The sequence below is a fragment of the Ascaphus truei genome, chromosome 1 (genome assembly GCF_040206685.1).
Source record: "Ascaphus truei isolate aAscTru1 chromosome 1, aAscTru1.hap1, whole genome shotgun sequence".
Lineage (NCBI taxonomy): Eukaryota > Metazoa > Chordata > Amphibia > Anura > Ascaphidae > Ascaphus > Ascaphus truei.
The window spans coordinates 458839115-458864525 of record NC_134483.1 but is presented as its reverse complement, the minus strand read 5'-3'; the positions used below and the strand labels follow the sequence as shown (position 1 = coordinate 458864525).

The following is a 25411-nucleotide window of genomic DNA, read 5'->3' as shown; positions in this document are numbered from 1 at the left end:
ATTACAACAGTTTTCCTGAAACATTTCTTCAATAACAGTGAATAGATTGCAGCTAGAAGAAGGCAAGTCTGTGATGCCAGCAAACGTCTTGTTCTCTTTTAATCTTCTTGTTGGTATTTCATGAAGAACCCTAATCACACAGTGTTTATTGTGGACACTTTCCAAGTTCTGAGCTGAATATAGCATTAAACCAAGATGTAAAAAATGACTCTGAATGGTTCTGCTATCACAGACTTGACAAATCCTGCCTGAAGCCTCAAGTGCATTACTTATATTGCTATTCTGGCAATATATTAGGTTCAGAAATTGAATAGGTTATATAATATATATTTTGTTGTTTGCGCACTGTTTGCGCACTGCTGTATTATTACACAGTTGGAAAGAAAGAACCGTGAATAGCATATTTTTTCTGAACCTAATACTGTATATATATATATATATATATATATATATATATAGTAGGTTCAGAAAAAATATGCTATTCACGGTTCTTTCTTTCCAACTGTGTAATAATACAGCGGGGCGCAAGATTTGCTTGGGGGGTGGGGGCGCGGCCGTTACAGAGGCCCCGCGCCCATCCCCAAGGAATTTAAATTAAATGCCGGGGGAGGCCTGAGGCCTCTGTAACGTTCCTTACCTGCTGCCTGCTGGGTCTTCGGGGACGTGTCGCCATGGAAATGTGGCGTCAAATGACGCTGTGAGGTCATATGACACGTCGCCATGACAACGCACGTCAAATGAAGCCGGGTTCTAAGCGAGGGGGGGTGAAGCAAACGCTGGGGCTCCCAGGCAGGGGGGCGCACACCAAAAACTTTGCGCACCCCTGTAATAATATACCCTATTATGTACTCATTTATAATGTAGGAGAACATCTTAAATCAACTCTAATCTTAAATCAACGTTAGTCAAAATTCAGTTTTATTAAAGAAGTATAAAAAGTGTTGGACTACACAAGTTTAAGCCCAAAATTATATTCAACTTCAGATAATTATTTCTTTTGGAATATATAACATGATTGGAATCTGACGTTAGGGTTGCCAGGTGTCCGGTTTTCACCTGGACAGGCCGGTAATTCCGATGCCTGTCCGGTATAAAATTGGAGGTAATACCGGACACATATGTGTCCGGTATTACCATTGTTACGACGGTGGAGGCAGTGAAAACGCAAGCGAGGCGAGGGCGGGCGGAGGCAGTGAGAGGGCAGCGGCGGCAGTGAGAGGACAGCGGCGGCGACAAGCGCTAGTGGCTGGTGCTGAGTGGGGCGGAGGCAGTGAGAGGGCGGACTGGGACGGTGGCCTGGGACGGTGGCCGTACAGAGGAAGGAGGACTGGTGTGCTGTCCCGGATTGGAGGAGAGGACAGCCAACCAGATGACAGCGGGGGCGGAGCCCACTACCCCGCTGCCCCAGAGACATGTTCCAGTGCTGTTTGCGTCCTGCCAGGAGATAAGGTAAGGTACAATGTGGGGGGTATATTTTATATGGGTGTGGGGGGTATATTTTATATGTGTATGGGTGGTGGGGGTATATTGTATATGTATATGGGGGTGGTGGTATATTTTATATGTATTGGGGGTGGTGTGGTATATTTTATATGTATTGGGGTTGGTGGGGGTATATTTTATATGCATATGGGTGGTGGGGGTATATTTTATATGTATTGGGGGTAGTGGGGTATATTTTATATGTATTGGGGTGGTGGGGTATATTTTATATGTATTGGGGTGGTGGGGTATATTTTATATGTATTTGGGTTGGTGGTGGTATATTTTATATGTATATGGGTGGTGGGGGTATATTTTATATGTATATGGGTGGTGGGGGTATATTTTATATGTATTGGGGGTGGTGGGGCTATATTTTATATGTATTGGGGGTGGTGGGGGCATATTTTATATGTATTGGGGGTGGTGGGGGTATGTTTTATATGTATTTTGGGGGCGTGGGGGTATGTTTTATATGTATTGGGGGGGTCGCATCTTTTACCATTGTGTCCAGTATTTTTGGACAAGCCGGAGTGTAGGGAAGCAAGGAGCACAGCTGAAGTAGAAATCTGCAGGGAGAGTCCTGTAGAAAAAATGAATAAGGGGCACAACTCCGTGCTAAAACTGAGGGTGATTTATTGGATAATTGCACTTTTTGGACAAGCCACCTGCCAAACCTATCTGGCGTTGAAAAAGTTACTACGTTAAAGGAAAATCCAAGTTAAAAAATTCTTAAGAATTGAATATACGGATTATATATTTTTAGAAAAAAAAACCTCAGGCCATTAGTTTTTTCACTAATTGACATATTATGCGATCTTGTCAGTCTTCTTTTCTGGCTTCCTGTTGACCCATGAGATGCTGGTGCTTTACATAACAGATACCGGCACCCCCTTCGGGGGTAAGTGTCTCAGGAAGCAGGGGGTCCCCGGTACTGAAATTAATGGTGTTAAGCTCCAGAAACCACCTGCTTCAATCATATGTTAAAGAAGCAATCTAAGTGGGCATTTTTGTTAAGTGGCTTGTGACAACAACGTTTGCCCATTTTGTAGCCATGTTATCTGCCTTTAAACAACCAAAACATACTGTAAGAATCTTCAGGGCTATCCTGGAAGATTGACTGATGCAGTCATTCAGTGTCAGACCCCCAGGTCAGAAATGTTTTAAGGGGGAAAAAAATCAGCCAACATCGATTAGTACTTTAAGAACGAAGGTCTTTTCGTGTGAATGTTACATCTGAAAGTTAATAAATATACCACTTGTGGTGCATTTGCGTGTCTCAGACAGGCGTGCAACCCTGTCTTTCCCCATTATTGCTTAGCAAACAGTGCACTGCAGCCAGGGATTCTGGGTCATGACATGCAAATGAGCACAGTGTGTCACTCTTTACTTCTCATCCTTTTTAACATGGGCCTCTATGAGCCTATGCTTGCCGCATTATAATTCACTCAACCTCAACCTCCGATGTTCCTGTCTTGTTTATGAAGACTTCTGTGCCTTCTTAGAACTGGGGTTATTGTAAAGTTCAGTATTCACAGGCCTCTCAAGTCTTACTTGTTTCAAATTAATTTAATTAATTTCATGTCAATCTCATTTATTTTTAAGAAGATCAGTGATCTCTCAGACTTCACTAGAATGCCATTTATAAAAATCAGAGTATTTCCATTACATTGGTATTTCCCGAGCCTCAAATCTTGCTCACTTAAGTACTGTGTGATTTTTAGTCATGAAAACTGAAATGTATTTCACAATGAGATGTTTTTATGATAATCTGATTTTGGTACCAGTGGCACAAAGATTTATTGACTTGTCAGTGTCAGGAGGCGCTTGCATTAGTATCTTAGCTGCAAGATTACAGCCAGGTGAGCACTTTGTTCACTGTGGCTGAGCTATGGTTAGCCGGCATAATTATTTGTGGGGTTATTCATATCATTGCAATTCAGTATGTGTGTCTGGCAGATGACACACTGAATATCTTCGCCTATGATACTCAGAAGCCATGAATTGCAAATAGAGGCCGGGGATTTACACTTGGTTTTGTGCAGCACCGAAAACAATAAGTCTTGCTTCATCTGTATAGGTGGAGTCATTTATTCATTTATTGCAGCTGGCGTAAAGATTGTCCAGTATCTTTTCCCAACCATGTATCTAAATAAACAAGAGTGATTCATTCTTTACTGTGTACATCTTGAAGGTTAACTGTCTTTGTCACATATTTGTAAGAGAACTGTATTTTGGCCGTACGCAGAATTTAACTTTGTACTGTGCCCTTTTGGATTCCAATGCATTAAAGGGTACATAGAAAAGAATGTGCATGTGCGACTGAAACGTGAGTACCTACTGCTGCGGCAGCTTTTATGCTAACAAATCGCCGTTTTTTCCCTGGCTTTTTCCTGGAATGCGACGCTCTTCACATGGCGCATGCCGCGTTCATTTTGCATTCCCAGCCACGGGTCATGCGCGGCTGACGCACGGTTGATGCGTTTATTGAGAATGGTTCGGATTTAATAGGTTGCAATTCTTCGCGTGTCCGCCAGATGGCAGATATTCATGAATTGTAATGCGCATGCGCTTCAGTAATATGTCGACTTGCAGGTGTTTCGTTTAAAAAAGATACCACAGTGTGCTATTGTAACTTGGCCTTGAGACTGAAGGAAGAGGTTGCAAAAATGTATCAATTTAGGCTTTTCATATTAAAGAAAGACAAAGACCAGTTTCGGTTACAGTATTCTCCAGAGACCCGCCCGCCATGAGTGTTCAAGTGCAGCCCGCTTTCCAAAAACCCGACAGAAGTTACGCGTATTTGATATGTGCCGCGATTAATGCAACAGAGGATAAGATGGCAACAGTTTTAAAAATGTATCAGTATTTTGTCGAAAACTATGACTTTTACAAATTTTCGCCAACTCCTCATTCGTGGAAGCGTGCAATAAGGAAAAGGTTATGTAGCGATCCCTGTTTTTATCGTATTGAGCCACAATTTGTTGGAGGATATTGGTGTGTATCACCGGCTTTTTCCTGTATCTATGATCATGATGACGGCAAAAGGCGAAGGGTCGTGTTAAAACCAACTAAGAAACGACAGTTGCTGCCAAGCAATGCACCAGCACCAGCACCGGCTTCCAATGACGGTCCCGCCGTCAGTGACAAGCCTGAGCCTGAGCCGGATTTCGTGTGCAGTTTCGATCAAGCTTGCATGTACCTAAGCAATTTCCAGCCTCATCAGCTGACTACAGGTGGACTAGTCCCGCTGCAAAATATCGACGTGGATGATCAAGAACGCTGGACTGGCAGTGGACCGGCGCCGGCGCCAGCTGAATGGGAAATTCTATGGTGAGTATTGTTGCCGTATTATTTTCTGTGTTTTTTTTATTTTGACAATACAGTATCAATATCGGTGCGATTCAAAAGTCAAGCGATTCTCCTGTAAGCAATATCATTGGCTGAGCGGCTTCTACAGTACTGTACTGCAGATACTGAACAATTGGTGGAACGCTAGGCGCATGCGCATTGGAACCTTCTTGAAACGCATACAGTATGCTTGTCATTTCATCGAAGGTAGGCGCATGCGCATGTGAACAGGAGATGCCCCCCGAGAAAATTATTGGTGGGACTGGCTGGGAACTTCTTTAGGGGGATGACCATTACAGTAAAACTTTTCTTTTTGTTTTTCCTCAGAAAAGAAAACGGCTAATGGAAGGATTTCGATGGCTAATATCGCTTTGTGTAACAATGCCTGCACATTGCTGAATCGGATTTAAAAACTCACGTACCGGAGTCTACAGTTTAGTTGCCGTTGTTATTGATTAGGATAGAATACTGTACCTGAAACAGTATGCTGATGTTTTCCGGCCGTACAGTATACTGTACAATACTTTTTTATATACAGTACAGTATACTGTGTAATAAACCCGAAGAAATAAAAACTATGCATTTATTCTACATGTATCACATACATTATGTGTCTTCTACAGTATACAGTGCCAGTACATACAGTACAGTACAGTTTGTGTCTTCTATTTTTTTTAATACTCTTATACTGAGCATGCCTACAGTATACAGTGCAGTATGCCTCGACATTCTAGAAACACTGTATTTTGTTACAGTAGCAAAGGAGCAAATGGAACAATGTAAAACAAATCAACATGTTCTTTTATTGGTGGAGTAAGTACAAAAACATTTATTTACAAATACTGTACAATGTAGAAACATTTTAAGTGCACAGCAATTCAAAACATCAACAGGTGTATAGTTTACTGCTACATGTGTGAAAACATTTATGTCAGTCAGTATGGTTTACAGTCACATGTTTTAAAAACAAATTCTTTATTCATAAAATAAGCAAAACGCAACATCTCCTTTATTAAAGAGCGACAAGTCAAAACATATACTGTACAGTGGGATGGTGTGCAAAACAGTCTGCACCAGTACAGTCCTTGAGGGCAGCTAACAGGGCGGGTTTTCAGGGTAACATTTGAAAACCGTGCCTGTTTGCGGCCCCCAGGGACTGGAATTGTGCATGTCCTGTGTGTGTGGACAGCAAGTTAAAACATTTCTGTATAAATACAAGTAAAAAAACACACAACAACATCTCCTTTATTTAAGTACAGCAGGTCAAAACATGTAGAGAACAATACAGTTCAGCACAACAGTATGGTCTTACAGAAACTCCTCCGCATTGTCCGTCCATGGCCTTACCTGTGATTACAAAAAAAACTTTATTCATAAAATACAGTATACAAGCGAAACATCTCCTTTATTAAAGAAACATATACAGTACAGTGGAATGGTGCGCAAAACTGTCAGTCAGACCTGCACCACTACAGTCCTCGAGGGCAGCAAACAGGGCAGGTTTTCAGGACAACCTTGAAAACCGTGCCTGTTTGCGGCCCTCAGGGACTGGAATTGTGCATGTCCTGTGTGTGTGGACAGCAAGTTAAAACATTTCTGTATAAATACAAGTAAAAAAACATACAACAACATCTCCTTTATTTAAGTACAGCAGGTCAAATCATGTACAGTACAATACAGTTCAGCACAACAGTATGGTCTTACAGAAAGTCCTCCACATTGTCCGTCCATGGCCGATTCCTTGCATGGCGCAAAACGCCATTAATGCAGTCTCAAACGCCTTTCATTACAGGATCTGTAATTGGATAAAAGTGCCGCATTTCATCCTGAATGTTCTTTCTTAAATTGGCAGGAAGGGCCTTTTTTACGCGATTTCCTTCGTAGTTCACTCTGAAGGCCCAGTCGCAGTACAACGAGTAGGGAACATGGTGCTTAAAAAGTAACAAGCATACTTGTGGGGTGCACCAGCACTCTTCACCCTATACTTCTCCCTGAGCGCCGGTGGCAGATCGCACAGGGTGATGTCGGGCACCGTATCGATGCGAGCGAATGTAGGTCTTTTGGGAGCGGGTGTGCTTGAGGTGACGGGCGATGGTAGGTTGTCTGGGAGGAAGCTTTCCTCCGGTCTTGGTCGCTGTGTTGTCTCCTGGCGTGGTCTTGATGGGGTTGTCATGTCCTCCTCAACGGCATACATGTACACTACATCTTCTGGTGGAGGGGGTCCGCTTGGTGATGGAAGGGGGTCGAAGGTCCCATTCATCACATCCATGTCACCCCCCTGCTCCAGCGTTGGGGAAACAGGGGCATTAACTCCTTAAAGATGCAATCCAAGCACTTTTAAAAAAACATTTATTTACATTTTTTTTTCACATGATTGAGGCAGGGGGTCTCCTGAGCTGAACCATTCATTTTAGTTCTGGGGACCCCATGCTTCTGAAGATACATTCCTTTTGTAGTTGGTGCTGGTAGCCGCTCCGGCTCGCATACAGGGTTCACCTTATGACTGCTTTTCAAAGCTCCCGCATCCTGCGGGCCAATAGGAAGCTGTGATGTCACCCGGTGCGGCTTCCTACTGGCTCACATGATGTGGAGCTTTAAAAAGCAGAGAGATGTTGGCACCCCCTTCTGAAGAATGTATCTCAGGAAGCAGGGGTTCCCCAGAGCTGAAGATAATGGGCTTCAGCTCCGTGGTCCCCCTGCTTAAATCCTGTGTTAAAAAAAATACAATGTTTAAAAAAAACACTTGGATTACTTCTTTAAAGGAGCGTTCCAAGTTAAATGCCCCCCTTTTTTTAGCATTGGTGCAAAGCAGGGCGTCTCCGATGCTGAACCACGGTCATTTCAACTCCGGGGGTCACCTGTTTTTTTGAGATGCATAAGGGAGTGGGGGCCGCTGATACTTCATGGAGGTTTAAATTCCTGGCGTCACACGGGCTAATAGGAAGCCTCAACGAAATGACATTTTGTCTTTGTATTGGCTTGCGTGACGCAGCAGATTTAAACCTCCATTTTGTTTCCCCTGGAGGGGACTAGCCAGCGGCACTTTCCCTGCTAAGTATTCCAGGAACCAGCTGGTGCCCAGACCTTAAGTTGTATTGTATTGTATGTCTTTATTTATATAGCGCCATAAATGTACATAGCGCTTCACAGTAGTAGTTAACGCAGTTCAGCTCCAGAGACTCCCTGCTTCCTATGCATGTTATAAAAGGGGTGGTAACACAAATCTTCTGTAGGGGCAACTGATCCTTTAAGAGAAACTTTAATGGAGAAACAAGCAAAATATTGATTGCTTGCTGCACTAAACCAACTAGTTAGAATTATTGTTGCTGACTGTGCATTAAACTCATAATACAACTTGTACTTACTGGGGCTCTGGAATATAAAGGCTGTAACAGTCTGCAAATGATTTCTTCTACACGCTACTTTCAATGTACTCCTTTCTCAGCCAAAAATACCAGTATTATACTATTAGTACCACATAAGGTGCTCCTATAATTAGTGTGGCTTGGATAATTGGTTTAATGGAGCACTGACACCCGCTGTGCCATTGCCTAATTTGGATGAACTCTAAAGTGTCTCGGGTTAGTGACACTGATGTTTTAAGTGTTGTATACTCAACACATTTAGTAAAAGTCTTTCCTTTTGTGTTTGTCAAGCAGACGAGCACTAAATGATTGCGATAAACATTATACTATATACATTGCTTCATATGTGCAAATAAAAAAGTGTTTACGACCTATTTAAATAAAACATTCTACATAAATGTTATTTATTCTATTCTCATAGTGAACTATATACAAATATATTCGGGGACAGTACATGAGCTTTCAAAAGAACTATTCATCCCAAGGGCAGTACAAAGGACTCGGCGTCATCCCTTAAGGTTGGAGGAAAGGAGATTTCACCAGCAACAAAGGAAAGGGTTATTTACAGTAAGGGCAGGTACAATGTGGAATTCATTACCCATGGAGACTGTGATAACAAATACAATAGATTTGTTCAAAAAAATGTTGGACATCTTTTTAGAAAGGGAAGGTATACAGGGATATACCAAATAAGTAAACATGGGAAGGATGTTGACCCAGGGAGTAATCTGATTTGCCAATTCTTGGAGTCGGGAAGGAATTTATTTTTCCCTTTATGAGATATCATTGGATCATATTATCACGGGAGACCAGGTACTTTTTACACCATTTATATATTACCGGATCATTAATTAGGCAGAACAAGATAGTAAAAACAAATTGCGTTTATTTTGGTAAATCCACTTACAACAAGATGAAATACACAAGGAACAGTTAAAAATACAAGTACTGGGAGTCTGGGGGGAAAATCTGGACTTTCCTAGGTGCAGGGCGCCCGCATGGAGGAGCTTACTCTGACCGGGATATAACCCCGGTTCTCCTGGTTCTCTTTTCGGCTTCAATTCCTAGCCGCGACCGGTCCGTTCGATTCTGAGAATTTGGACGCAAAAGACGGGACTTAGTCTCTGCGAGACAACCTTTTCAGTCTTCAAAACGAAACCGGTTGCTCTGTTATTTCGAACAGAGCAAGTTTGAAAAGCCCGCCTTAGCTTCATCGACTCAGATCATTGGTTGGCTTGGATGGACTGGCTTCCTCTCTCGGTCAGCACCTTACATACATTCCACTGGGCTATCCCCAGAACAGAGGGGGAATGAGCAGCCAATCAGAGCATTGGAATTCCTCCCCGTCAGCCAATAGAAAGAGGGGCTCGTCCTCGGCTGATGTCAGAGGACCAGGCGTGCCCAGCAGGCTCGAAAAGCCGGGTGAGTGGGAAATATGATTTTAGCCAAAGGGAGAGCAGACTGTATGGCTGCATCCTCCCTGGCTAACTCATTGCCACCTGCGGGGCCAGCTCGACCAAGTCTGGCAACTACAAAAGGTGTCCGCACGGGGTGCCCTTTGTATTCCGGACCTGGCCATTCACCCTTCCCTCGTCCATTAAACGTTTTCACACCTGTACATCCTCTCCCCATTTAGCTACGGACTCTATGCAGACTTGCTGGCACCTTAACTAGATGCCTGAGCAACCTGCATAGAGCCTTATAAGAAATGTATCAAACATAATAACGAAGGGAAGAAAATCAGGGCTCCACGGATTTGCTCAATAAACTAATTTATTGCCAATAGACTTAATGTTTCGGCCACACAGGCCTTTCTCAAAAGCAGGCCATTTCTGCTTTTGAGAAAGGCCTGTGTGGCCGAAACGTTAAGTCTATTGGCAATAAATTAGTTTATTGAGCAAATCCGTGGAGCCCTGTTTTTCTTCCCTTCGTTATACTCTGGATTGATACAGAGAATCTTGAACCAGGAGCACCAGTAGTTGTATCCCCTTTTTTCTGATTATAATAGTTTGCAGCAATTTATCATTCTTCTATTCAAACATAATAAAACATACTTTAATACATTGGGAAAACTCAAGACTGTAAGGGACTAAGGACTGGGATATCGGGGCTCGAGAATCAGGAGCCTGGGGGACACTGGACAGCCCCGGTGTAATTCTACTCGCGTACCGGCAAATAGTGACTGCACACCAGGTAGAATGAAGGTACTACCGGTAGCTCCGGACCCCAAACTCCTGCAAACAAAATAATTACATTCTTACCCAAATATCCCACCTAAAACTTACGCACACCAAGTTTCATGAGTCTGGGGTAAAAGTAACATGGAAAGTGGAAAAGCAGGGACACTTTTTAATTTTTCATGTACCCATACCTGGCCCCTGGCTTATAGTGCTGGGTAGCTGTCAGTGACCCAAGGGCAACCAGAGGGCTTAACCTTTATTATGAGGCCTGTTTACCCTTGACCGTCACATACATTAATTTTCAGAATTAACCTCAAGAGCTGACACTTTAGCCCTTGACATATGGTTCCAGGGGCAGCCAGCCGGATCTTGTCTTTATTAATGGAGGCTGGCTACATCCCACCATCACAGATATGTCACTGGGGTTTTTTGTTTGCCTTCTTTTTGATCAGTATACTGCAAGTACAGATATAGGATGAAGTATCTGCCGTCTAAATTTAGCATAGGTTGAACTTGATGGACGCATGTCTTTTTTCAACCTCATCTACTATGTAACTATGTAACCACCAAGCCAATGATATAGACGAGTTAATAAAACTTTCATGCTAGTTTGTTAAGACATCTCTCGTATGTGCCAGCATTTTCCTCAGTAGCATTACATGGCCATATTATTGAAATGCATTGACATGTTATGAAATGACCAGGACTCAGAAAACTAGTGGTGGTTCTGCCTGTTTGGAGTAGTCATCCGCTTGCTGTTGGCCTCCTCCTTTTGTTGTATGCATTTTCTCATTGTGTTTTGCACCCTATTTTATTATTAACATAGTCACAGCCTTTAAACATTATTGATGCCATGAAGGAAACCGGGTTGTAGGTTCTATTGGTATGTGAGAATAAAAACAGCTAGGCTTTGTGACGGCATAGAAATAGGGTTACCAACTGTCCCAAATTTAGTGGAACTATCCCCAGTTTGTAGAGAATGTTTGTACAAAATTATTTGACCAGCAATGGTGATTTTATCTGCGGTAGCGCTAAATCGACACACTTTAAAGAATGATGTCCATGGTCTCCAGACCTTATCACAGTGCTCTGGGGCCCATATCCACCAAATTGTGCAAAGCTTTTAGCATGCCCTTTCTCCCGTTAATTTGAATTAATTGGAGTACAGGCTAAATCTTTGCATCCTTTTGTATAAAGGATCTATAAAGTGGGAGCACTACCGCTGTCTGTCTTCTGCTAATTCCTCTCCCTATACAACGTAGCATCCTGCTGGCTTTCCTCATTGTTTTGTTACATTGCTCGCCTACTTTTAAGTCTGCTGAAACAAGGAATTCCTGGTATCTGTCTGTCACGGTAACTTATGACAAGATATACTGTAACAAACACCAAATATCTGGGTTGAACTGAACGAGGCTTAGATATAATAAAATATATTTATTCCTTAAAAAGGTGAACACAGCAATATAGTACAATTAACAGGCAAGAAGGTAACACTTACTTAGGGTTGGGGAATGGAGAAGTATCAGCTAGCAATTCTCCAGCAATCCGGTGACATTCAAGGTGAAATCAGAAGAACAAGAACTGTAGGCTTGACACAGTTTATATACCTTTGTAACCCTATTCTTAACATTGAATACAGACTATTGGTGAACAATTATCTGTATCCAATCCCTAACGTGGAAACACAGTTTAACCCATGCCCCCCAGCTAGTTAGCCCATGCGTACTGGGACTCTGAGGGTCTTATTTCTGTAGCCCCATAATTAAATCAGTGGTGACGACCAGTCTACCAGATGAAGTATCTGGCAGGATCTTCATTGTTTGTAGGTGTAGATATAACTCTTACAAACCACTCCAGTTTGATGCTTCTCCGCCCTCAGGTAAACAGTTAGAGTGGCAGAGTCTTTTGATCAGTACTTGGTTCCTAGACTTTGGGTCGCCCCCCTGACCATTTGCATTCCTTTGTGTGAAGGAATCTGCACGGGTTTTTATTCCCGCCTTGGAATACAATATTAAAGTTAAAACACAGACATATTATGAAACATGGGAACAGGGGAACATACATTTTCCGTACATGACATGGTGTAAGCCACATTCCTGGACCGCAGTCCAGTTAACCCCTTGCCTCCCTGGTGAGGTCAGGGGGTGGCCATATGGGGTGCAACCCATTTAATACCGGGCCAACCCCCTCTCCCTCTACACTGTCCTCTATAGGAGTTGACATTATATTGCCATTAATCCTGCACTCTGCCTTTTGAATTGTGTAACCGTAGTGCATTATATCAGTCACATGCTAAAATGAACCAATGTTCAATGTTTTTTTTATTTTGAAAATATGCTGGCTCTGGTACTGGCCACAGAAAAAATAAACTCTCCTTGCAGCCTGTCTGGTGACATTACCACCTCTCTCCAGTTCTTGTTTCACTCCTATAAGTAATGTGAGGGGACAGTGCTTTATACCAGGGGTGCGCAAAGTTTCTGCGCAGCGCCCCACTGCCTGTCCGCCCCAGTTCTTGCCCTCCCCTCCCCCTTGCCAGTGAACAGTCATAGGAGGCTGGAGAATTGATGTATGCAGGATGGTGGCTCACACTGTGGATTTACTTGTATGTCAATAAATGTCAGTATTGAGTGCTGTGTCCTGGTCATTTATCAGCATGTTTGTATTATACTTACGGCAACACTTCTATGCCTGTTTTATTATATTGTCCTGTTGATGTGTACTGTATGTGACTCCTGCTGCTCTGCTGCCTTGAAAGGCTAATACATATAAAGTTGTTTTTGATACAAGTAAATGCATGTATTGTAAAACTGGACAGATTTACAGTGTCCCTTTTGAGCTGTATTCTGTTAAAATCAGTTGTCTAGGGCGCATGCGTGGCGGCAGAGAGTTTGGCAGCCTAACTCATAAGCTCAGCTGATGCCCAGCATATTAAACTGATTACTGACAACTATTTGCATCCATAAACCCCGTCAAAAAACAGATTTGTGTGACGGAACACCTAGTGATGGCAACACGCTCACAAAAACTAAAACGAAAAAACGCCAGGGATCTCAAATCTTACTTCGCCTCATCAGAGCTCCCAAGAGCGGGAAGGGGCCCGACATCAAGGGATTCCGGCGACTCTGACTCTGAAATGGACTCCAGGCAGGAGGGGGATGACAGAGAGCTGGTCACTAGAAGTGACCATAAAAGTGACTTGAAATCTGTGTGTAACGATCTCAAATCGTTATTCCAAGTGGAAATGTCTGAGCTACGAAAATATACAAACAAGATTGGAGATAGAACAGACGAGCTGGAGAGGAAAATGGACGCCACAGCAAAGGCAGTGAAAAAGCAGGAAAAGACAACAGCTTACCTGAAGACGCATATATCAGGCATCATGGAACAGCAGGAATCAGGATAGAAGTAACAATGTCAGGATAAGGGGGATGGATCCCTGAAGCAATCTCCGATGTGGAAGACTTTGTGTCCTGGTTGCTGAACTCCGTTCTGCCCGAGAAAACAGAGGCAGAGATCCAACTAAACCGCTGCCACAGGGCACTGAGGGCCAAACTGCAAGCTGAGGAAGCCCCAAGAGATGTGATAGTCCGTTTTTACTTTTATAAAACAAAGGAAGCTCTCTCCAGGGTCACTAGAAATGCACCCATAAAAACTTTTGAAGAAATTCAATTGCAAGTGTTCCAAGATCTGTCCCCAAACACGTTGGACCGCAGGCTGCAGCCGGTGACCAGAATCATGAGGAAACATGGCCTCCGCTACCGCTGGACATTCCCATTTGGATTGCTGGTCATTAAGGGTGGCTGGGCTGTAGCCATGCGTTTCTTGGAAGAAGGTGCAGAATTCCTAAAAAAATTGGACATAAAGTCGAATTTTACTCACCTTTCTGAAGAAGAATCGTCCCCAGGGGCATCATGGCACAAAATGAGGCGTCCTACACGAGGTCGGGAGGAAAGGATTGGCGTTTGAGGTCCTACAGAGACGGGGATGCAAATCCATCAAGCCAATTGACTTTAAAACGGGCAATACCGACCCTCTGCTGTTTGTCCTGCTGGTACAAGGCGTTCCTGGACCCGGAGCTGGTCTTCTGTAGTGTCCTGTAGAGCTGATGGATATGTTATGCCCTATGCTGGTTCGGGGGCCCGCTCGGAGAACCCACCTGGGAATGAGGATCCTATATATTTGTTATGTTGGCCGGGATGAATATCTGAAGAAAAGTAATGGAGGAAGCAAACCCAGTGAAGCGATGGTTTGCAGTCGGCTCTGCGTTCCCCTGGGCCAGATGACACGTGGCAGGCATCAATGGCGGCAGTAAGCAGAATCAGCACAGGAGGAGACCTAATGGAGCGAGGGCTGGGGGGTTGCGAAATCCCTCCCAACCCACCCCCCCGGCGTAGGACCCCAGGCAGCAGCATGAGCGGCAGAGGATGCCACACGGGACCAGGGGACACTTGTGCCGAAGGTATAGCCCTGAAAGGGGGTGAGGCCATAATCTTAAAATGGTTGGTCACCACGAGACATTGCAGGTGTGGTTCAGATCTCCCCATTAGAAAGCTGACAGTCTCCATACACAACTATGGGGGAGACTATAATGTAAATTGGAAATGAGAAAATGTATTGTACTTGGTTGGGTCGCTGTTGGAACACTATGACAGCACATAAAAGAAGGGTTTGGGGGTCTACATGTCAGGGGATTAGCGGTGAAGTGTGGAGATTATATTAGGGGGCACAGGAGTGGGGGAGGGGGAGAAAGGAGATAGTTCCGGGGATAGAGGGGTAATAAAGACCAGTAGATAGATGGGTCTGTTAGGATTAGCTGATCTCTGGGCGAACAACATGTGTAATGGAAGGGCATATAGAGTACTCATAATGTCAATTTCTAAGGAGCAGTACACAGGAGGAGGGAGACATAACTCCAAGTTTTTTTAGGGAAAGGACACAAAAATACAGACAAAACATGAAAGAAGCTGAAGACGCCGGCAGGAAGGCCAGTAGGTACATAGCAGGTGAGGAAAGGCAGAGGTTAGAATTAGGCTGGTAGGGAGGCAATGCCCGGTCTATCAGACAGAATTAGAGGCTATACCCAGGGGGCTCAAGAGGGGGGCCCATATAGGGCTGTGATAAGATCTAGCACAGGGCCATAAAGAAGACATGGGGTGGGCCAGGGAAACAGGGGAGGTAAGCCATAAGACGGCTAGTTTACAGGCTAAAAGGCACATTATAACCCCTATGGTAGAGTGTCATTAAACAAGGAAAGGGAGCTCTCCTAGGTGTGGGTCATGTTAACAGCAGAAATGGGTAGCCTCAGTTGGTAAGGGAAGTAGATAGAAGTAGTTCTAGGTTATGAGTTATTAGTTGGTAGACATAAATTTTGCATTAAATACGATGTTTGCTTTGGGGTAAATATGACAAGGTTATAATGTCAGTCAGGTGTTGATCAAATTTTGTCATGAAATATGATGTTGGGTATGGTGCGAGGGCTGTCCTGCTTGGGTTGTCTCCATGCCCCGTCCAGTTGGTATGGAGGGTAGACCCCTCAGTGCCAATAAAGACCCTTGGGATGATGGACATTCTCCATGTTCGGAATCCTGGGTCCTGAAATGTCAGGGTCCAGCAAGGAGTCCTTTTCCAACGGCATACAGGTCTAGGTCACCATTGACCTTTTCAGACCCGATTTAGAGTGTTTTTGTTTACCCGTCCTTCCCGTTTGTTTGGTCCCTCCTCCCTTTCCCCATCCAGGTCGGTCAGACTGCTCAAATATGAAGTCAGAATTTGTCATCAATGGAAGGGGCTCCTTTGCGGTCCTAATGTTGAGAAAGGTAGGATAAGAAGTCTCACACTCACACCCTCATGGAACTAGTGATTATATCACATAACGTTAAAGGCCTAAATAACCCAGGAAAGAGACGATTAGCGTTATTAGACTATAAAAGGAAAAAGGCGGACGTTATTCTCTTACAGGAGACCCATTTTAGCTCAGCTAGTCACCCAAAATACTTTGACAAGCAATAATGGCAGTGGTACCTCTCATCGGCTAGTGTAAAGAAGAGAGAAGTGGCAATTTTGCTCAATAATAGGTTCCCTTTTGTCACAGAGCTGGTCAAAAGAGATAGGGATGGGAGATTCCTTATATTAGTAGGTAAGCTACAGGGACAATATCTAACCCTGGCCACCATCTATGCCCCCTGCGAGCATGATCCCAAATTCTTTACAGCTTTCTTCATCGCTCTAGACTGGATAGCAAAAGGCTACACAATAATATTGGGGAGGGGGGACTTTAATCTAGTACTAGACCCTGGTTTTACTTTCTACTCGCACTCCCATGATAGCTATAGCAGAATAGACTACTTCTTTGTTTCAAACAGACTGGTCCCAAAGATCTCCGAAACTCGAATCCATGATATTTCATGGTCAGATCATGCACCGATCGAACTCAGGTGATCACAAATTAATCTAGACAGACCAGGAGCAAACTGGAAGTTAAATGAGTCAATTATCAAAATCCCAGAGGTAGCCCAGAATGTCTAGGAGAGTGTAGAGTCTCGTCTGACACATTGGGAAGCCCATAAGGCGACACTCAGGGGTACCCTCATCAATATAGCTGCTGGACGCAAAAAGCAAAGAGAAGCAAAACGGACAAAATTAAGAGCCAAAATGCAAGAACTCACGGACTTACATAGGCAAACCAGGAGAGTGGATATCCTAAAAGACTTAAAAGATGTAAGGATCAAGATAAATTTGTTACTCGCCTACCGGGCGGAGCAATCCCTGAATTGGTCAAAGAGAATTTTTTTTTTTTTTAAAGCGAACAAGCCAGATACAAAATTCTTAATAGATTACCTAACTATAATATACATACGATTCACAGAAAGGATCGAGTTCTGACCTCTAACCCGAAACTAATCATGGAAAAATTAAAAAATTATTGAGGAATTGTATGATGGGGAAAAAGTCACTCATGGTCCTAAAACTGAGGTGGCCCTAAGGGAGTTCCCAAGAGATTCTGACCTCCTGAGTTTGGGCAGGGAGGAGGTAGAACATCTGCAGAGAGAGTTTTCCATTGAAGAGGTGTTAGAGGTGATTAAACATTTGAAACCCTCTAACGCCCCCAGGCCCTGATGGTTTCTAAAATCAAAAAACAGTGCTGGCGGGAGCTTAATTCCCAGACCGAATGCTTCAGGCTTCTATCTCCCTGATACTCAAGTAGGGTAAAGACCCGACAAGCTGTAAAAGCTACAGACCAATTTCACTAATAAATACGGACATTCAAATGTTCTACAAATTATTAGCCAACAGATTGGGTTTTATCCTACCCAGGCTGGTCCATCCAGACCACGTGGGCTTTATCACTAACATGCAGGCGGCTGACAACACCAGACGTATTATCAATTTGATCGAATTGGCTAACAACAAAAAAGTACCTACAATGGTGTTACAAAAGCCGAAAAAGCCTTTGATAGGATAGACTGGTCTTACCTTGAAGCCACATTGGGGGCATTCGGGTTCGGGGTTAGAATTTTAAAGGCGATCACAGCGTTGTATTCCATTCCGACAGCAAGGGTTCTACATCAGGGCTTCCCATCAGAGCTTTTCCCAGTCAAAAGTGGTACAAGACAGGGTTGCCCACTCTCGCCACTGCTATTTGTACTTTGCATGGAGCCACTGGGAGCCTAAATTAGGAAGAACCCTGACATAATGGGCCTACAAATAAACGATCAGTCGCACAAGATTGCCTTGTATGCAGATGACATCATGCTTATGTTGTCAAGACCTCTCACCTCTCTACCCAACCTGTTCAGTTTGTTAGGAACATTTAATAGAATCTCAGGTTTCAAAATCAATCAAACCAAATCAGAGTCCCTAAATGTGAACTTACCTAAAGAAACGGAGAAACTGATATACAGTACTTAAATTTTAACTTTAACCTGCAAGCTAAAACAATTAAGTATTTGGGAGTACACATTACAAATAACTACAAGACATTGTATGGAACAAACTATCCTAAACTGCTACAATCTTTAAAAGGAGATCTGGGGCGCTGGTCATCCTACGGTATATCATGGCTGGGTAAAATGTATCTTCTACCTCGCCTACTTTATTTATTTCAAACCCTGACGGTGCCATAGCCTTAAAGGATATTCACTCAATGCAGATGCTGATATCTAAATTTGTGCGTAAAGGCAAGACCCAGAGAATCAGAAAGAATCTACTTAAGAGACCAATCCAGAAGGGGGGACTAGCAGTACCTTGCTTGTCATCATATTATAAGGTGCCCCAAATATGCCAAATTTCACAGTGGCACACAGACCCCGCTGCCAAGAGATGGGTGGCACTAGAGTGAAGTTTGCACACCGCTAGAGATACAGAATTTTAGCTGGTACCCTAAAAGGATGCTTAAGTCCATATGTGAGCCGCTGACCCCAATGACCAATTCACTCCGTGTTGGAGGCTTCAAAAACTAGATGCTCCCTAACCTCGAAAAACACACTAATGTCCCCATTATTGATTAACACTGACTTTTCTCCTGGCCTGAATAGCGGGGATTTCAAAATCTGGGCGCAAAAAGGGTATAGTAGACATAAAGATCTGAAGGGCAGGATTGGAATCAAATCTTTTGAACAAATTAAATCGGACAAGGACATCCCCAATTCAGAGTTTTTTCAGTACCTCCAGATCAGGGCTTTTTATAATAAAATTTCTTCATGTCCACCATTGACGAATTTTGAGACAATCTGTATTTTGGAAACCGATACGTGGGGACTAGCCTCTCAAATGTACAGAGAAGTGGTCTGTTCTGGGGATGAGAACACACAGAAGCCCCAACATATAGTTAAGTGGGAGGCAGACTTGGAAGAGGAGCTACTGTAGATGAGGAAGAATGGGACAACATATATATAGCAGCGGCAAAAAGTTAAATCTACACGACATTAACGGAGAATGCATATAAGGTCCTGATGAGGTGGTATCTAACTCCACCTAAGTTATCTAAATTTGTTCCAGGTTACTCCCATTGTGTCCTAAACAATGTGGAGAGACAGCGTACTTATTGAACATGCTGTCGTCTTGTCCTCGTCTTAAACCCTTATAGCAGTGATTCCCAACCTTTTTTGTTTGGAGGAACACTTGAAGTGTTTTGAAAAATCTCGGGGAACCCCTATTTGGCTGACAGCTATTAGGTTCATTTCACACCTCACGAGCCCCCTCTATTTCCCACCCTCTACCCATGTATTTCTCTCACTCTCTCACTCACTCCCTCCCCCCTCTCTCTCACTCATGCATACCTACCGTCAATTACCCCACTCTCACTCAAGCCCCCCCCACAAAATACATACCAAAAAAACCCACCCCCCTAAATACATATAACCCCACCCCGCAATACATAATAAAAATACCCGCCAATACATATTAAAAAGGCCCTGCCAATACATATTCATATTAAAAACACCCCCACCGCCCCAATACATTTTAAAAGACCCCCAATGCCCCAATACATTTTAAAAAGACCCCCGCCGCACCAATACATATTTTTTTTAAATCGGGCCGCAAGGGTAAAATTATCATCCTCATATCTCCCACAGCACACCTCATCATCATCATCCTCATATCTCCTCCAGCACCTCTCATCATCATCATCCTCATATATCCACCCCCTGCATCTTACATCACCCCCTGCATCTCACATCACTCCCCCCCTGCATCTCAAATCTCCCTCCCCTCCCTGTATCTCAATCTTCCTCCCCCCGTATCTCACATCTTCCTCCCCCCTGTATCTCACAGCTTCCTCCCCCTGCATCTCACATCTTCCTCCCCCCTGTATCTCACTTCTCACTCCCCCTCACACTCCCTGTATCTCACTTCTCCCTCCACCACCCCATATGCCTACCTCAGGCGGTGGCAAGCAGGAGGCGACAGCGGGGACAGGGGGCCAGATGTGGGGTGGGCTAGAGCAGGCAGGACTGCGCGCTCACTCTAGCTATCAGCAGGCACCAGAAGTGCCGCACTGCAAGAGCACACTCCCGCAGTCCTGTGACCGCCCACTGGGGTGAGGGGGAGGAAGGGTGAGAGCCAGGGAGAAGCCGAGGGGAGCTGGCACGGGCCGCACAGTGAGTGCAGGCAGCTAAGTGGAACCCCTGGGACCACTCCACAAAACCCCAAGGTTCCGCGGAACCCTGGTTGAGAATCACTGCCTTATGGGAACAAATTAAAGATTGGCTACAGAGGATTTTGGGCCTCGACATTCCTTTAGACCCATGTTTGTTTCTGTTGAACAGACCAACACAGGGTATATCCAGATCTACTCTTAAGTTAATTGCCCACTTTACAACGGCAACGAGGTGCGAGATCACAGCACTGTGAAAGCAGAATGAGATCCCTGCTATGGCCAAGATTAGGAACAGAATTTGGTTTGTGTGCCAGATAGAGAAGCTTACAAGTCTAGTTAAAGACTCTGGTGATAAATTCCAAAAGGTCTGGTTGCCTTGGCTGGCCCAGACAGACATCCCAGGAGTGAATACCACTACTGTGTTGCTTTGATAGCTGAAAAAAGCGTTCTCCTTTGATTAGAGGGAAGAGAAGCTGTGAGATAATAGGAATATGGAGCCGCACAGGAGCAAGTATGGCTGGAGTTTCAAGAAAAAGAGGCAGAGATTCCAGAGACTCAAAAAGCAGACTGTCCGGACACTCTCTCCCCCCTTTTTCCCCCCCCCCTTTTCTCCCCCCTCCCCACTTCTTCACCTTCCCTATTTGATTTGTATTATTTGTTGTGTTAATGTTTCTGATTTTGGAGTATGGAGGCGGATGCTGGAATATTATGTACTATCTGTGCAAAACTCAATAAAAAGTGATCAAAAAAATCAGTTGTCTGGAGCGCTGCTCTAGTTTCAAAAGCCCTAAACATAATGGCAAATTACTGATTACTTTTTTCAATAATCCAGTAAATTATCAACTACAAAATTATCTTCTCACGCGACAATATAAGTGATAGAATCCGGGATCAAAATAACACTTTCTTTTCCCAATCCATGAAAATGTCTCTTTTTAATAAAGGACTATACATTATTTAAACATTCATATAAATACATGTTCACATGCACTGTATACAGAGTCCATATTTGTAAGAAGAAAAAGTCCCTGCATGAGTGCAATCTTGGGCAATTACTATAGGTACTTACTTTATAGGGCTCATTCCTTAACTGAAAACAATAAACAGGGACAGAACACTCTTAATATATACTTAAACTTATTTACAGAACTCACGGTGAGGCCCTCTGTCAGAACTCTGAGGAACCTGCTTCTAGAACCTAGGTGGGCAACCTATTTTTCAATGTAGCCACAGGTGTGGCGAATGAGAAGTGAAAATAGTCACACCATGTAAAATTTGAGAAATAAGGCTACTTAAACGAACATTTAAAACAACACGCACTGTTTGAACAAGTTCATTCAAAACATGTACACTTTGACTACTCGGTTACAACTGCTTGAGACGCAAATGATGACAATTCTTCAAATTGAAAATGCAAGACAAGTTAATGCGAAGTTGCAGAAACATTGGCTGACTATCTGTACTCGATGCACATCTTATCTATGCCTCCAAATTGACATCAACAATTCGAGAAACAAATCCTGATTTTTTTCTAATCATTGCTGGTGCACCGTCCGTTGTAATAGCAGCTAGTTTTATCAGATATATATGACATTTTTTTTTAAGCTTTTTTTTGGCAAACTCCAATTAGCCACACTTTGTTGGCCAATTAGCCACTTGTGGCTATTGGCTACAGGGTTGCCCACCTCGGTTCTAGATCATTGGGTGGAGCTATATATAACCTTCTATCGCCCTTTGGGGACATCACTAGTCACAAAACCTGCAAGGGATTATTAATCCCTTCTGCACAGTCATCCTACATCATATGATGGGGAGGGGCAATTTCAGAGTGATCCCACCCGGTTAACCCATTAAGGCTGTTAACCCCATATATTACCAGAGCGGTGCTTCACTTGCATTTTTTTGTAAACGTCATATTCCATTTTAAAATGTTATGTGTTCAAGTTCTAGAGCATGTTCTCTCTTTTAACGGCATTGTTCATAACCAGACACGTTATATATACGTGTACATGTTTTAATGTTTGTAAGGAATGCATTTTATTAGGTAGCTCAAAAACTTTGCAATGTCCATAAGCAGCTGAATACTGTTGTGTGGATCAACCACACAGGAATCTTAAAAACAAAGTCTTAATCATTTAATTGAATAGTGCTGACAGTACGAAAAGGGATCTGTAGGTGTGTTTAGTGAATTTTAAGCCGACAAATGACTCGGTGTGGAGAGATGATATCTGAGAGCTGCTGAATCTCTGCAGAGTACTTGGCCAGATTAACAGGTTGTTAAAGAATACTAAGACTTGTGTGCAGATTGAATGCGCAATCTCAAAAGTCAAGTCAAGTCTAGAGTCAAATTCAATGTGTCATGTATCAAGACAGTACAGTCTCGATACATGACAACGCTGTGTTTCCAACACAAGGTCTTGACACTAATCACTTTGATTAAGGAAATTGGCCCTAAAATTAAGATTTGAATTCTGTTCCAAAAACAAACATCACACCTATTAAATGCGATAACATGGTCTTTTCTTTTTCTTTTTAATCTGTTTACAAATATGCAAGCTGTCCAAGGTACAGTAACTGCAGAGGTCAATGAAATAACACAGCTGAAAATATAAAATTCAAAAAGGAAAAGTGTAGTGCATGAAAAATAGTGCAGAACTGAATTGTAAATCATTGTAAATTGTCACATGATAATGAGAATCCTGGAACAAGACTACGTGGAGTTTCTCCTAATAGAGAATGTCTTCAGAAATGCTTCAAGATATTTTCCAATGGTCAATTTGCTCAAATTGTCAGCAGAACTGCTCCACTTTTTGACAGAACTTTTAATGCTTTTTTTTTTTAAAGGGCAAATTTTGCCTGGTTTGCAAACTTTAGCAAAACGTTTGCATGTTCAGAATTAAACGAAGTGGTTTCAAACGCTCATGTAAAACTGCTACGTATAAATTTACATTGAAACAGTTCACTTCTTTATGATTAGATAACTGCATCTGTTCAATCAACAGGATCTGCGGGGAAAGGAATATCCCGGGTTTAATAAATAAGTCTGACATTCATCACTCAAACTTCCTTACATGCATTTTGTGCATTTGTGTATTTGTTCAATTTTCTCTTTAATTTACTCAATGATAAATTAATGAATTCATCTATTAATACAGGGGTGCGCAAACTATTGTCGCTGCGCCCCCCCCCTGCCTGCACCCCCCTGCCTGCTCCCCCCAGTGCTAGCGCCCCCCTTACTTTGTTTTCCGGCGTCAAATTACGTGATGTCATGTGGCGTCACGCCGTGATGTCATTTGATGCCGCGTTGCCATGGCGATGAGTCATCTGACGTCACATGACGCCGGGTTGTCATGACGATGCGTCACCACGCTTCTGAATCCCGGTAAGTTGAGAGTTGCAGAGGCCTCATGCGATCCCTGGCATTACATTAAATGCCTTGGGGGAAGAGTGCAGGGCCGCTGCAACTGCCCATGCCCCCCAGAAAAATCTTGCACCCCTCAGTTTGTGAACCCCTGAATTAATACATGTCTGTGGGGAATTGAAATTGAATTGAAATACTGCATATAGGCTCATATAAATACTGGAATTATTATTATTATAAGTAACCAGAGTGTTATCATTACTTTTTTTTTAATGTTTTGCAGTTACAAGAGATATTCAGAAAGAAAAATGAAAAGAAGGAAAGAAAGGGAGAAGAGGAGAAATGTGCACAACTGGTAAGGGCTTTTATTTTGCAATGTTTGGGGCTATACTATACATGTAATCCAGGTGATCTCTTGTGAAATCCAGGTGATCTCTAATTTATACCAATTGTTCTTATGGAAAGCTAGTGACTTATTTACTGCAATCAATATGTCCATGCAGAAGTATTTTTTTTTAAAAAGAACGTTATCTGTGTATTAGCAAAGCAACAGCTTATCGATGTCATGAATGGAGATGCATATTGCATCTTCTGTATAATGCAAACTTCCATTAACCAGTTAATGTAGCATATGTCCTAAAATAACTTTCTTCTGTTTATTTCGTGTTTATTATCTTTGTATTATTTGTAAGAGTATCACATACCGTAGGCTGTACAACTTTATACTGTAAATATACTGTACATTCTGTGGGCAAGTTGCATTTTCTCTACTTTAACTGTCATCCTCCTAGTCAAATGCCATAATTCTTCTACTTTCTAAAGTTATTGATGTAAAAGCAATTACTGATAGGCATATCAAAGAAGGCCACCATTGTTATTTTCATTGTCTCTGCTTAATAACTCAGCCATCATCACTGCAACTTTGGAAATGTTGCTGCATTCTTTCCTTACTTAGATATGAGCTTCTAAGCAGCACTTGACAAAAGCGGTATGTATTATGCATATTTGTTCTTCAGCTTTTCACAGCTTCGACTTTCAGGAGTACAGTTGCACATCTAAAACTCAAACATAAATGTATTAAATCACTGGAATCTTTGTACAATTAGTCCATAGCCTCTGATTATTAACGGGTATCTAGCCAGACTTTTTTTTCGTTAGGTAAAGGTATGAGACAAGGGTGCCTTCTTTTGTCACTTACTTGTTCTAGCACTAGAACCGTTGGCTGTGCTGATTCGAGAAAAAAAAATTCAAGGTATAAAAGTCAGAAGCCAAGTTTTACATCTATCTTTATTCACGGATGACAATTCTTTTAGCAAAAAATCCCTGTCCAGATTCCTTGAATTTGGTTATTAGAGAGTTGAAAGATGCCTTCGGCTCTTTCTCGGAATATGAAATAGAATTCTAACAAGTCAGAAATTCAACCAGACCTGGTTGAAGGAACATTTCATTTTATTCAAGCTAAAGGTCAAATAAGATATTTATGAACATTTATCCAAGTTGATCTGTCAAACTAGTATCAATTTAGCTTAGCTAACATAACTGAGGCCTAACATTAATAAAATAACTAGAGAGT

The 25411-nt window shown here is 42.8% G+C and overlaps 1 protein-coding gene across 1 annotated transcript in view; it reads left to right on the top strand.

Moving 5' to 3' along the window:
* MICU3 (mitochondrial calcium uptake family member 3) overlaps positions 1-25411 on the top strand; it is a 172230-nt gene that overhangs the window by 106781 nt on the left and 40038 nt on the right. The window contains 1 exon segment of the mRNA XM_075565887.1: positions 24122-24193. Within this exon segment, the coding sequence (XP_075422002.1) occupies positions 24122-24193 (72 nt within the window).